This window comes from Phalacrocorax aristotelis, chromosome 1, assembly GCF_949628215.1.
Source record: "Phalacrocorax aristotelis chromosome 1, bGulAri2.1, whole genome shotgun sequence".
Classification (NCBI taxonomy): domain Eukaryota; kingdom Metazoa; phylum Chordata; class Aves; order Suliformes; family Phalacrocoracidae; genus Phalacrocorax; species Phalacrocorax aristotelis.
The window spans coordinates 146,941,252-146,956,805 of NC_134276.1; the positions used below are offsets into that span (position 1 = coordinate 146,941,252).

Consider the following 15,554-nt stretch of genomic DNA (forward strand, 5'->3'; position numbering starts at 1 on the left):
CCTTTAGCTGTAGATTCTGATTCTGAAATTTGTTCTGTTTTTTCTTCACCATTAGACTCATCCACTTCTGCTACTGTAGTTAACTCCGGTTCACTCTTATAAAGCCTATAATCAGGACCCTGAGGAATGACAAGTTAGAAGGTAAATGCTTGTACAAAAATGCCTGTTTATTTATGTCTTAAGACTCAAAACAGTTATTTTGTGATGACTCTGCTCCCACATTAAGACAACGTTTCATTGTTCAAGTGCTGTTGCAGCAGTATTTAATTGTAGTTAATTTGAGTAACAACATTTGCAGACTTTCAGAAATTCCAGAAAAAATTGCCATAAAAATGTGGATTTTTTTTTTTTTTTTTTTCTTTTAAATGATCTTCAGGAAATAAATTTATATATGGCTTCAGCTAAAACTGATTCTGAGCCTAGAGTTTTTTAAGAACTTGTGAGCAGAATTTAATTTTCTGCCATTTACTCAGATGCAGGCATGTAAGTCTTAAGACATTTTACATACGCACGGAATATATGACAGGAAAATGTGAAAAGCAAATGATGGAGCTGTAAATAAAACTAAGTAGCCAAAAGTAAAAAACATAACACAAAGGTAGCCAGATGACAAAACAAAAATTGTGACTGTGCAAAGGAAGGGGAATGCTTCAAGAACAACGTGGCAGTTTAAGCCACTTACACAGTAAGATCCATTTCTCTGATATCCTTGAACTTGGTGAATCTTCTTTTCTTCTGACAGATGTACTGGGCCCCTGCTATAACAGAGCAAGGAGCTGCTATCACTGGGCAGAGGGGGGATTATGGGAGGATGCTCTGTAAAGTCATAGGACCGAGGGAGTGGAGGACGAGGTGGGACTACTTCCTCTTCCTAAAGATTGTAGAATAGTCACCTTATTTACATGTGCACACCTGTTACAGTTATTTATAACTTAAAAAGAAAGATATGTTACCATAGCTACACCAGCTACAGACTTGGAATTAAAGGGACAATGTCATATAAAAAAAAAAAAAAAAAAGGCCAAGACAGGTTTATTTTCGGGGGTTTCTTTGGGGTTGTTTTTTGTTCTTTTATTTGCTTTTTATTTTATTACTACCACCTAGACTGAGATACTTCAGTAGTTTCATTATTCAGTTTATCAAGTTTTTCAATTCTAACACCCGCACTTTCTGTTGGACATGTATGAACTCTCTGAATCACAGTTCTAAAAATTATATTCAGTGTCTTTAAAAAGATTTGTATATAAATTAGACTTTAGAAAGTTCTGTAAGCCAGATGTATATTGCATAAACTTTAGACAACCATGACAATGTCCCTTTAAAACTGTAACTTCTAGCCAGATTTTCAGAGAAATTGAACATTTGGGAGCTCCCACAGTTTCAGCTGTTCTTGTGAGTACTCTGGCCACCTGAGAACCGGGCTTGATATGTGAATAGACATATAAAGCAATGTACTTCTTCCATATATCTGGGTTTATATTTCTAGGGTAAGAGCCTAGGGAGAGGAAAAGGTGAGAAATGGAAAAGAGAAATATACCAGTGAGAATAAAGACACAGAACAAATGAGAGTGTTAGAATTACTAGCAGAGATATCAGTCTTTAAAACTAATTCATAATGCAGTATTTTCACAGAAACATACCAAATACATACTTCAGACATCCTTAAAACAATTAAAATAATGCTGATTTTTATCATATGTATATCAGAAATTCAGTGATGCTAAAATGGTAAATATACTAAAACCATACCTCATTTTTATATTTAATAGCTGAAAATGTCCTTGATCCCATGATGCCTGTTTGGGGAGATGGGGAAAGGCATAGAAAGAAAGAGAAAAATGGTTTTCAATAAATAGCTTTTAAAGTATGAACTATAACCTGTTGCTATCAAACAAATACACAAAGTATCAACTTAAAATAGGTGATTGCTTTTGTCTTTTCTCAGCGATTGTACCATTTTTTCAAACTTACAAAAGCAGCTACGGAGCTTATCCTTTAAAAATGTATACGATCCAATCTCACTTCCTACGAGATAAAAACAATCAGTTTACCTGCCTCTGAAGAGCTTCTTTGTTGTTTATGTTTACTTAAACCCTCCATGACATCTTGAATTCTCCACAGTTCCTTCTGAATCTGAGCACGCTGTATCCCTGCTGACTCGGTCTGCCGGTGTATATCAGTATATATAGGCAATAAATTAGAACACATTGCAAGCAGAAAAAAAAACAGAAAACCTTTTCCTTTCTTTAGACTACACTGCATAACCTTTCCCGATGAAGGAGAATAAAATGCAGTAATGACAGACGCTCTCATTCAAATACTGTCAGAAACAGAAAGTATAAGATTAAGTAACTTCATAATGCATCAGTCGGTTAATTTGACAGCAATTTGCTAGTTCAAACTCCACTTAAGGATAGAATTGTATCTACTGTCTCCAAAGACAATCCAAGCAAACTTTGCACAGGAGACCTATGTACAACGAAAGGAAAGGAGTCGTCAGTTCCAACCCTAAAATAGATGGAGATGAACATGGTGTTTGCCTACTAGCCTATAAACTGTGGGCCTATTTGCATTCCTGGCCATGCATGCTTTGGACTGCGTAACACGAATTTCTCAGCTCTTGGGCTTCCTTGTAATCTCCCTTTCATAGCTGCATAGGAAATCAATCCCTGGAGCAAACAGCCTTTAATGCCTCCCAGCATGGACCACACCCATCTGCCTATTCCAGATAATGTATGCACATCTGTATGTGCAAAGATCTCCTCAGGAATTCAGAACTTATACTAACTGTCCAATCCTCCACAGCACAGAGAGCCAGTAAAATATGTCAGATCTTGTTCATCTCTTCATATGTAAGACCTGAAGCAATGCTTAGCATATTTTTATTATAATTAATTTTGTTAGAATGATTTAATAACATTTTGAAATAGTCAGTTAAATAGAAGGATTCGTGTGAAGATTTACTATGACTGTCATAGCAATTAAGGTCTGAGAAAACCACCCTGTTTTGGACCCCATCACTGAAACAGGAAGAGGAGGCTTCCAGACATGGGAAAACCAGTGCTGTTGCTTCAAAAAAATAGGAAAAGCTAAAGACCTCCTCAGAACTTACAAACTTATAATTTTTTTTATCCCTTTTAAGTTAATGCACCACGTCCCCCTTTTTTCATTTGTGTGTTTTTTAAACACAACCACAGAAAATGGAAGTGACTTAAATGCACTTTGAAGACCTATGCCACACCTGAATTTCTCCAAGCCGATCGAGCTGATCCTGCATATGATTCCTTGTTACAGTTACATCATACTCCAATTTATCATATTCTCTCCAAGCTCTTTCCAGTTCCTGAGTATATAAGAAAAGTAAAGAATTACAGATGCACATTCAAGCAAAACAAACAAAATATTTATTTTTCCTCTATTCAGTGGCATGAAACTTCAGGAAGTAATGCATAGATATCAGCAATAAATAAATATTTTAGAGAATGCAATGGTTAAACAGATCTTTGGTTTTCTAATGATACTGAATGGAATTCAAACAAAGCATCATTTTGACTTTTCACAAACAAAAAAGGTAGGCAAAGGCAAAGTCTTCAGAATACGTCTTTATAGTCAGCAGGCATTTGGGTCTTAAGCTGTCCTTCCGCTGAGGCGGAAAACCCGCAAAAATGGATGCAAATTTGTCTCTTTCATCACAGAGAATACATATGTGTGAGTGCACAGCATGCGTATGTATACGCAATGTACTATGCAAGACAAATGTAAGTTATCCAGCCCTGCCTGTAAGGTTACCAGCTAATGCCCCAGGCCTGCTAATACACCGTTGTTTTACATACGTGAAACTACAAACACCAGAAGGGAGAAGGTGCAAGAGGAAAATCTTCCTTAACGTCAGCTCTACCATCTCACTTTTTCCTCCTACATTGAGCAATTTACTCAATTTAGCACAAATTAAAAATTTAATGAGGGCAAGTATATCTTGAGGATTTCCTTTCCCCTGGTTCCCTTTTGCTTGCCCAACCAATTCTTTTTACAACGTAGTCTAACGATTAGACTAAAATCAGTATTTCAGGACCTACTTTGTATCATTTTCACCACAGCAAACCACTGGAATTTGATCCTGAAATACCTTTTTGGACACATACGTAAGTATGCAAAAACAATTCTTTACCTTGTCATTTCAGTGTAGAAACCATCATGAAGTGGAAAATGACACTAAATAACAATTCCCTTCCTTTCCATCTTGTTTTGGTTTCTTGGTGGTTTTTTTTTTTGTTTGGTTGGTAGAGTTTTTTTCTGTTTTTTTCTTTTAAGTTTTTTGAAAGTACATAACTTGAAAGATTTTTTAAATGTAATGGCCCACTATTAAGAGAGACCATGACAGTATCTTTTCTTCTTTTCATGCTGCAGCTGCTTTTGCTTAACGAAGTCAGTCACCTATCTGATCGAATATCTGGTAAAGTCTGTGCTTGCTACTATTTTGGTGCTTGCTACTGTTTTGCCATCACATAAAACAGCTTCTTTGCATTATTTACTTCTCCTGTAATCAAATTTTCATATTATAAAGATGAAATTACCACACCAATTAAAGTTACTATGCACTCATTCCTGGCCAACCAAAAAAAAAAAAAAAAAAAAAGAAAAAGAGTGAACAGGTCACTTTCCAGCTGCCTTTGACAAAAATAGAAACAAGTAAAAGACAACGCAGTTTTGTTGGAACACAGTGAAAAATAACCAGAGACAACCCAATTACGAATATGAACATGAAGACAATAGTTTAACACTTTGCTGAGTTTTACTGGCAAGAACGTATTACTTACTGCAGTAGCTCGCGATACTTCTCGACAAGTGCTAAGTAGTCCGTTCTGCAAGTCATCTCTCTGTAAGACTACATTTTGTATGGCCGCGGGATTATCTGCATTCATTTCTATCTCCTGACTTGCTGATAGCAAAGCTTGCTCAAGCGTGTACTATTATAATAAAAAGAATTATTTTTAATGTTCTGCATCATTGGGCTGATTATCATTTTATTTCAGTTACCAATGTTCTGATAATAAGCATGTAAAATAACATCCACTTTAGGTAATAAATACAATTGTCCTACTTTCTCCTTGTGTAGCTGTTGAAGCTTCTCTTCCAGTGCTTGTACAGCTTTATCTTGTTCACATAAACGGCTAAGCTTAGCCTAGTACATAACAGAAAATGATCGTAATTAGGATTTCATTTTTAACATCCCCAGCAATCAAAATATAACTTGATCAAATCATTACAAGAATCTATATAAAATTTTATTACCACAAAATATGAATTCTAAAACTCTGAAGGCATCAGTGTTGTATTTCCAAATTAACCTTAAGAAACCCTCCTACAATACTATGAAATAAGTGTTATTACAACTTGAAACAGCATGGCTTAAAACATGTAATTTATGGTTCTACAGCTAAATCTTTACAACTTAATAACGGGTATTAAATACCATTTTAATTTACATATTCCTCAGTATTATAAAGAGTATTACATACATTCACAGTCTTTCCCATGGTTTATTTCAGGTTCTTAATGGTTAGTTATTAATACTATCCATGTTTCGCTCTGTTTTACCTCCGACTGAGGCTTGGCTATGATTAAAACTGTTCCACTCTAGCTCCAGTTTGAGCAAATAACTGTTCAGTGCACTCTAGCAATTTGAACCAGTGTACTTTTCTATTTGAACAACTTTTTTAGGTCATTTTGTGCTGCCCTGACTTTTTAACTCTAAGAAAACACTGGGAGCCTACTTTCTTTACACTTAAAACAACATCCCTTAAATCAGTATCTCTACTCTTAGCTGCATTGTGCAAGAATGACTAGACATGCGTATGAATGCATGTACAGTATGACTGTATGTGTGTATTTTTCACCATCAATTTTAAAACTGACTCTAAACACTAAGCCCCTTTTCTTTAGTAACTAGCAACCCAATACTCTATTGTAACTACCCATGCCAAATTTCAGTTTTGGAAAATCGGGTCACGTTTCCTGAGAAATTACATCTCTCATGCTTACAACTGAACTACAACTACAGTTTCTCCCTTCTAAAGTAATCAATTCATTTCTAGAAGCAATCCACCTTTGAACAGATATAATACTTGAAATTTCAGCTTAAAATGTAATACTTCCTGCAAATTAGAAGCTATTACAAGAAGAATCTTATGCCCCTCAATTTCACAAAGCAATTTCTGTTGGTAATCACCTATACGAACTGTTTCAAACCCAAAAGTCAAGGGGGAAATCGTAATCAAAATAAAGAGACAAATACCAACATTTCCAAGGAGGAAAAAATACAAATGACTTACGTCAATATCCAGCTCTTCAGTTCTATATTTGTATAGTGTACCCCTACATTCTTCTTGTGTTAACTATAAGGAAGAATAACATTGCCATAAAACAACTTAATTGGACTACGAAAATGAAACTACTGTTCAGCTTAAGTTTTAATACAGAAATCAGCTTTTGCTTGAAAGTCAAACATACCACATTGAACAATACAGTTGTGGCCTATATATATTAATGAAGATAAGTAAATGGAATGTCAAGCAGACTGTCAGTAGAAAGTTGCATTTACTTAACAGGCTATGTTTCTAACGCAAACTGGATTTTTAAAGATGTATAATTAACTTAATCAAACATGGATTATGTAGGAAGATGAAACTGCCAGAGTACACCTAGACACAGCTATGCATCATTAGGTATGTTTTCTTATGTGCATTCCAAATACAGGAACTCATTCTACTTGGAATTAACCATTATAGGCCCACTAAAGCCAGGTGTATTCCCAAGGAGGATATTCTGATGTGAATCTGAAATCAGAACAGAATGACCTAAGTATACTACATGTGTGTAAAATATCTCATTGCAGACATATGCCCAATAAGTGGCGCCAAACACCTTTCTGCCCACTTTTTCATACGGAATCCCTCCCCTCCAACAGAGTATTACCAGAAATGCCATAAATGGAAGCCCTTCTATTTTATCTTTGGACCTAGGCGAACTTGCCTCCTCATGCTAGTCAGCATGTAAGGTATCCTCAAAGAACTTTCATACAGCTCCTCACATTAAGTCCACAACTCTTTCAGTCTCTGAGCTGACCAGTAACAACACTTAAAAACATCTTACATGAAAAAAGGTGGCTCCCCATTTTAGAATGGACTGTCACATACAGTAACTACTTAATGTCCTATGCAGTAAGTACTGGCATAACACTATCAACCTTCGTATTTTATTTAACTAAAAACATGTGTGCATCGAGTCCCAACACAAGACGCTTTCTTTTCATGTATCTGTCATAATCAGGTCATGGTGACTTAATAGTGCAAGAAAGACTACAAAAACACAAGTCCATGTTACAGGACACTTATAAATAAAAGGACTAGGGAAGGGTTAATCAGACAAGCATTCCAAACATACAATAAATCTTCAACACACTTAAGTGTTTAAGTGTTTCATTTCAAGACATTATGTCCACATACCTCATGCAAATGCACCTGGTGACAATTTAAAAGTATGTATAGTGTATTGAAACCACACAGTAACTTTCTTTGAAATGGACATTTTATGAAAATGAGTGTTGGAATATGAAAAAAGCCACAGCACTTTTGCACCTCATGAATGTCACGAAAGTTAAGGTATCTATTAAAACTCCTATTATTGTAGAGTTGTGCTTTTTAACTGTTGATTTTATCACAATGAGAGAAAAATGAGAAATGGAAATATTAAAAAAAAAACTCATAAACATGGCCAAATGTCCTTAACTTACAGAGACAACCTAGTTGTATTTCACAACAGAAAGATTTTACAAAAGAAAGATTATCCCTTATTAGATAAATACATCTTCCCAAGATACTGCTCAGCATTTTATATGGCTTGCCTGGAAAGACGTAATGTTTTTTCAAGCCAGTATTTTTTACACTTTATTTTTTAAAAAAGAGCGATGTTTATTTTTTTAGCATTTCAACCTTAATTATAGGCGAGTTTAAAATAAGTTGCCAATTCAGCATCCTTATCCCTGCCTACCTCCTGAAAGGAATATATTTTAAGTATTCAGAAAACAAAACCACATTTTTGAAGAATACTATATGCGTGCTAATTCTTGTTATGAAAATCCTATCACACTTTTAAAATTGCTGCCAGCTTCTGGCTTTTGTCAGCGATACTAGTTTCCCGCAATAGGCACTGCTGGAAAGCCACCTCATTTCAACATTTCTACTGTAACTTTTTACATAGACTTAACACAAAAACTCTAAAAATAGCATGAAACACTTAATCCATCTCTGACAGAACAGCACCTCCTCTTTCCACAGCGCATCTATAAATCAGTTTAAGGCAAAAAGCACTATTGCATCCTACTGGAATTAGGAGAGGAATTGCAGTAGACAAAACGCAATTACACATTACAAGCAAGGTTAGCCACCTCATAACCCTGGAAAACGCATTATAGGAGCTCCAATGATCAAGTTATCAAAATGTATTTTATGTCACGTTCAACAAATGCCTCTCACCAAATCGTTCCTACAAATTCTTTACCAGGCCTGGAATTTCAGAGAAAGAGTGCCACCTACTGAACCACTGACATGACTTGCTGCTGACTTCTACACTTTTCCTTGACATTTGCCTACCGAAATACAAAACCAGTCTATTCCTCTTAACATGGTAAAAAACACTGCACAGCTCCCAAACATACAGGAGCACCACCCTGAATACCTACAAATAGAACTTACCATTTCGGAAAGGCAAACTGCACATGCAGAATTTGGCCAAACATGTATCTTACATGTGAAAAGGTAAAGTCACCTTAATTGGACCTCCATCTTAGATTAGAAATAATTCATCATCTACTCTACAGTCCCACTGTGCAGTCCCCATCTCTGTCAAACGTCGGTACCAGATGTGCCACAGAAGTGGATAAATCTACCACAATGGACACAGTATCAGATGTCCTTAGAGGGAAATTTCTTCCTGAATAAATACAGATTAGGCAGATTTCTCTCCTGAGACATGAGGGGTTAAACTTATTTAAGCAGTCAATACATTTAAGTGACAATATTATTTCATTACCTTATAAGCTATTTCTAGATTTTCTGCTACGGTTTTCATTCAATACATTTATGGGAGGAAATGTCACACCCTGGGAGCACACTAAGCATCTCTGCAAGATACTGCACTTAGAAAATTAAAACAGGACAATCTAGGCCATTTTGTGGTGAGCACAAGGTTAAAGTCAGACTGCCAAGAGGCTTTTATTTTTTCCTTTTTTTAAGTACTTCTTACTATGAGGAACCAAGGCAAGTGGGCATTTACCCCACAGTAAGCAAGATTCTCCTCTAATTTTGCATAATGTGACAGATAACGTTTCAAATAAAAATTGGAAATACAAGATTTTTAGCTCAAATAGAATCATCTCATGTCCGTAATAAAACTTGAAAAATACTTTTACCTACAAATCTAAAAATTTACCCTGCATAACAGCTTAAATGTATGCAGCTACAACAACAACAACAATAATAGTAACAGTAACAATAGAAAAATGCCATAAATAAGATCTCCCTGTCCTTATAGGACCAAAAAAATCAAGAACTCTTTTTATATGTGTTTAATGTATTAAGAACAATTATCCAAGCAAAGACCTGGATGATAGCTTGTTGCACTCAGGTTTTTGGTTTTTCCCCTTTAGGGAACTCACGCACAGGGGGAATTGCGAATAATTCTGCTTTTTAAAATCAGCATATACTGCTTTAGAAAACAAGTATTAGAAAGAAATAAAAACCCCAAGGTAAAAATGGGTCCAGGCTGTAAAAACCCTCTATTTTTCTTGTCTGTACATATGGAATCATTGCCCTGGCTTATACTTGTAAATTTACAGTACAGTCTGTAGGGCAGACTGATGTAAGTCAAAGTGATTTAAAAAACTGTGAAGATGTAACAAATCACAAATAAAAATGTCTTATAAATAACACATTTGAAATAGTATATATTTTAGCTGTTTTACTGAAGAACTGTTACTGATTACAAACAAGCACGAAGCAAGACACCTCAATTTTTAATTAAATACAAGCTTTTCTTGCTTTCCTTGGCTTAACTCTAAATAGGTTCAGTCATAAAATTGAACTGAATAAACTGAAGCAAAGACAGATCCTTTTTTCTACCCGCAGGAATGGTTACGGTCATCAGAAACCAGTTTATCACCTGACAACAAAACAGGTTTCAGTAACTTACACAGAGGCTTCTCCCAATCGTTTACATTTCTTTAGAACTGCAGTGGGAAAGACAACTGATAAAACCAATTTATTTTATTTGAATAAAAAATTATCTGTTGTTTAATAAGTTGCCAGAATTTTTATCAGGTTAGTTTTGCATTACAAAAGTTTAGAGGACTATTTAGGCAGTGAAATTTTGAGTGTATTTTTATCCTTTCCTGGAAGTTTGCTAATGCAGTATTTTGTATAGGAAGCTTCAGCCATGAAAGCAGAAGGTCTTGCTATTCTCCAGTTTATGCAATACATGGGTTCTTCTCCACAAGCCTGCCAACGTGTTGCAAACACTCCGACCTGAAGAGACCACATCTCTCGTGACAAAAGGTTATTGAATCTTCTAGACCTGTTAAACTCACTGGGTTTTTTTTTTTTTTTTTTTTTACAAGAATGTCAAAAGGTGCTTATTCAGGGTCAAATACACAGCAGCAGGTATGTCTACAAGGTGAAGGCAGTGCTGTGTAGCGATACCTTAGCTGACAGCATAGCTTCATCATGACGGCACTCTGAAATTTATTGGTATCCCTAAATAAGCAGGCTACCTAGTCCAGGCACAGCTATTCCTCCATTGTGGCTATATTAGTATTAGAGGCTGAGCTAGTTTACCCTGACACGTGCATAGCACCTCTGTTCATAATATGCATGTTGACTTATTCATTTTGCATACTCTATTACTGAAATTTGATTTGCTTTAAACAAATCATAACAGCGAGGCTTCTTTAAAAAACCAAACCAAACCAAACCCCAAACAAAAACAAAAAGCAAAACCCAAAAAACCCCAATTTCATTTAGGGCTTGAAGGCACCTTACTTCTCCCATTCTTCTCCCAAATAGTTCTTCAGGTTTCATGTTAAAGCTCCTATTTTGCACATAGGAGCATAAATTAGGTGATCCTGAAATCAGTCACTCACAACCTTACTCCCTTTAGAAAGCTGAGATTTTTCTTGCAACTTTTCTGGATCACAAGCAAATCTACAACGTGGATTTGACTTCCAAAAAAATGAAACATGAAATTAAGCTGCAGCATTTTTTAGAAACATGGCGAATTATTAATCACTAATAAATTACTTTTTTTCTTTACAGGGCAAAACGACTCATTTTCTTCAAAGTGTGAAACCTTTATGTGCCATTTTGGCTCACAAGGGCATAATGCAAGCGTAAGGGAACCGGTCACATCTTCCCTTCTGACTGGCAGCCAAAACTGTACACCTCATCTGCTGCTAACTATCATAGTTGTTTAAGTAAGAATAACATCTTTGCTGCAGTTAAGGCTAGAAACTTCTTAACCACTCCCTGATGTGACAGGAGCTATTCAGTTAAGCCCCAGTATCCCTAAGACACTGCAGTGCCAACAGATAGGTATTGGCCATGCTCATAAGTTAATGCAGGTCTCACCTCACAGACAATATTTCCATTCACATTTCTGATTCTTCTTCCATCTTACCATTTACAACCATCACTAGATACTCTGTAAGTGTGCACGGTTAAGTCTGCTGTGACTTTATGAACAGCCACTGCCTTTTGGATTTACAGTCCCCAGATCAAAGTAATTTGATCCTTCCTTTCTTCAGTGGCTAAAGGTTTGGTAGGTGCAAACAAAAACTTGTAAATCCACTTCCTAGAACAAAACAAAAATTGCCAGAAATGACCAGGTAAACACCACTCACATGCTTTTGTAGTGGTCAAAAGAAAGAAGCACCTTTGAACACTAATTGCAGAGAGTCATGCTAAGACAGATGTTGGAAGCTTATTGGAAGTATCATGAATTTACTGGACACCTGAATAAAACATCAACTAATTAAATCGTCTAGACAGAAAAAGTTATTCAAAAGGGTACATTTAATACTTAACAACAAAAACGCAGCAAAAGCCATGCTAACGATATTGCAGCATTTTATAAAGCATGGATGACTTGTGGTTTTCCAAAGCAAATAAGAGAAACACCAATGTTATGAATAAATCTGAGGAACAACCAAAACTGTCACTAAGGAAAATTTTCGCAGATGATAAAGCAATTTCATTCACTATCCAAGACCTTACTTGCTGGTACAGTTGTGGTCTTAGCGCCGAGTTCTCAATCATAGTGTGAACCATGGTGATTAAAGGTTCATTCTCTTTCATCTATTTCAAATCAGGAGGAGCATACAGCAAACATCAGTTTACAGCATGGCTAGATTTGAAAGACGACACTGTAAAATATAGCCTCTACTTTAATTTTTTCTAATAATGCAGTAGATTACATTTTACCCCATGCTTTTTATATATTCCATCATTCAGTAACATTAACATTGGAAAAGTTTAATAACATCAAACAAATGCAGCAAAACCACATAAATGCTCAAAACCAATGTAGTATTTATTCACCAACACTCTCCCCATTTTAAAAATAAAAACGCTTGAAATAAGCCTGGCTTTGCATGATATTGAAATGAAAACTATTATCGGATTATGCAATAGGAACACCCAAACCTTTATCAGAAAACCTTTTAAATTATAGATTTTGTAACTCAATGTACATTGAAAAGATATAAGCATTCCCAGCTTCTGAATATTGAAGCGAGGTTTAGACTTATGTTCGTCTATCACAAAATGCCTTTATATACTGCGCTGATTTTTATTCTTTGGAACTTTGAATCGTTACTCATTGGATTTATCCTCCCCCATATAAGGGTGTGAAACTATTTCAGAACTGGTCAGGCATTCTCTATAATGATCAGTATTTATTGATAGATGTGCAAAAGTCAAAACCAGATACTTTGATTATTACAGTACAATTTGCATACGTTTAGGATGTCAGAAAAGTATGCATCACGGACAACAGTATGAGACTTTTGGTTTTAAAAAGGAGACTTTTGTAACAGTAAGGGAAAAATTATGAAAATAGATAGGTTTTTTTTCTCCAGAAGAAACTGAAAAGTCACTTAATGCACAATCCCCTCCTATTTTTCTTGGAAACTTTAGGACCTCTTCAGCAATACCTGTTTCAAGTATGCTTACACAGGAAGGAAGTGTGTGTATGAATATTTATGATCTTTCACTCTGTCTTTATGTATATATATGCACTCACCATGAACTTGCATGGCAAGGTTTTGTTTCACAGATTGAAATGCAACAGAAAGCCTGACAAGCCACCCCTCCCATTTGCTCCATCTTCTGCAGTATACATAAACAGAAAACTAGAACTGACGCAAGAAGTTGTTCTCCCTCTACGTTAAGATTTTGTCCAGAGTGGGGGTGACTGGGTGATACCAAAAGATATCTCAAAAGTAAGATCAACAATAAGGTCCGAAGCCAAGCAAACTACAGCCAACTGAAGTATTTGTAAAGCAGAAATTGCTCTGAATCTGAAATATTTTATTAGGAGTATACTGGCTTTGATGCATTTTGATTAGGTCGATTTCAACAGCTTCAGGCTCTTTGGCTAATTTATTTTTACTATATTTCACATTTTTCCTTTCTGACTGATAACAGACAACACCAGAATGAATTTCGGTGGAACTGTTCAAAGATTGTTTTCATCCAGATTAGAAAAGATGCAAAGTGGATTTGCTCAAAAGATGATCTGAAGTAATGTTTTGTCCTCCAGCCACCTCCAACTTTGATTTATAGGACTTCTTCCAGTATTTTTACTACCACTGGTGCTTAACCGTGCTTATCTAACACTGTTTGCAAAGGCCAGTTATTTCCAGAAAAGCTCCAGTTCCTTAAGCCCTTACGGAACAAAGATCAAAAACCAGATAATTGGTAAAGTAATGCCAATCAAAGAGCCTTTGTAGCAGTCAAATATAGCAAGATTTTTTTTCCCCCTTTAGGAAATAATATTTCCAAAGAATACTGGCATTTAACTATTGAGAAGTTAGGTTCTTGAGGTTGTATGTATCTGTCACAAACCTCTGTTAAATAAAGATAGAAAGATAGCGCACACACGAGGCAATGCGTACTGAAGGACTGGCAAAGCAAACCAGAGTTACGCAGGACACAATGGCAAGTCCCATGCTCTAAAAGGTGAAAAGAATACGTATTCTGTGCTCGTAAAGCATTATCACGAGGCTACTCCCAATCTGAAGTTAGACACTACTCACATTCAATGAATAGCTCAAGGAAAAACGTTTGCTTGTTCGTAACAGAAATAAGCCTTGATTTTCTCTCACTTCAGAAAAACAGAATACATTATGTTGTGCAGTAAAGGACACCTTTTAGATCTTATGCATAATATTAATAGTATTATACAGTATCTCCAATTAAAGAGGTCACAACAATTGGAATTCAGGTTTACATGAGCAAACTGAAGTATAAACTGCCTGATGCCACGCAGCAACCCAACAGTAAAACCAAATAAAATCCAGCAGTCTTGGCTTTATCACTTTCTGCTTCTAGTAGATAACTCTTCCTGCCCAGAAGTAATGCTTCATCTTTGTTTATCTTTACTGATGTAATATATACATTTTTTTTCCAGTTGGGAACAATGAAGAAACCCACCTCCTTGACATATGATCTATATGAACAGCTACATTATTTATGAGCAAGCATCTGAGCGGGTATTTTGTGTTTTAAACTGTAAAGCTAAGCTACTGACAATTATTCTCTTCCTTCCATTTCCTAAATTCTCTTCCACATTTGATAACACCCTACACAGATGATATTTCAGTAGGTGCTGTTCTGGTGGCAACGATTAGCTGGAATAGTGGCTCCGTACCAGGACAGTTGACCTCACTGATGAGCTAAGACCATGTCTTATGGGTGACAAAAGACTGAGCTCAGATTGGCAGTTTTATCCATTCCCTCTCAAGCTTCCTGAAGATAAAAGCAGTGGTAATAGGACCTGACGAATCTTTTCTCCCACCTTTCCTCTGCTCTTTAATATTCTGTCCAAAAGAAGGAAAATGCACTTTCCTTCCTGCCTTTTTTTAAACAGCAGAGCTGCCTCCAGCACAGTCTTCTTTTCACCCTACAGGGCCCCTGTCCTTGAGCTTCCCTTCTTCTTCTGGGGAGTGAAAAGGGAAGAAAAGCAGTAGCAGAAAGAACGACAGCGGCAGCTGGGTCAGCTCACTCTATCTTTTCCAGATAACATAAAAAATACATGTAAGGGTAGTATCCTATATGTTGCTAATAGAGGACAATATTTTAGGCTGAAACACAAGGTATCAGATATAACACAAGATATCTGTCACTCTGTCCAGACCCCCTCGTACTTTTCCAGCCTCCCTTAATTTACTACCTTTTCCCAGAACCACCTCCAGCATCTCAGAAAGAGGGTGGTGAAGAGGAGAA

The 15,554-nt window shown here is 36.1% G+C and overlaps 1 protein-coding gene across 13 annotated transcripts in view; it reads right to left on the bottom strand.

Annotated features, from left to right (window-relative positions):
- PLEKHA5 (pleckstrin homology domain containing A5) overlaps positions 1–15,554 on the bottom strand; it is a 173,645-nt gene that overhangs the window by 15,740 nt on the left and 142,351 nt on the right. For 11 of the 13 annotated variants that reach the window (XM_075114728.1, XM_075114694.1, XM_075114702.1 and 8 more), the window contains 7 exons: positions 6,333–6,395; positions 5,102–5,182; positions 4,818–4,967; positions 3,242–3,343; positions 2,052–2,163; positions 1,750–1,796; positions 2–119 (listed from right to left, as the gene is read on the bottom strand). In XM_075114728.1, coding sequence (XP_074970829.1) covers positions 2–119; positions 1,750–1,796; positions 2,052–2,163; positions 3,242–3,343; positions 4,818–4,967; positions 5,102–5,182; positions 6,333–6,395 — 673 coding nt within the window. Of the gene's footprint in view, position 1; positions 120–682; positions 872–1,749; positions 1,797–2,051; positions 2,164–3,241; positions 3,344–4,817; positions 4,968–5,101; positions 5,183–6,332; positions 6,396–12,323; positions 12,405–15,554 lie in introns of all 13 variants that reach the window. The other 2 variants (XM_075114734.1, XM_075114742.1) reach the window with 2 other exon arrangements.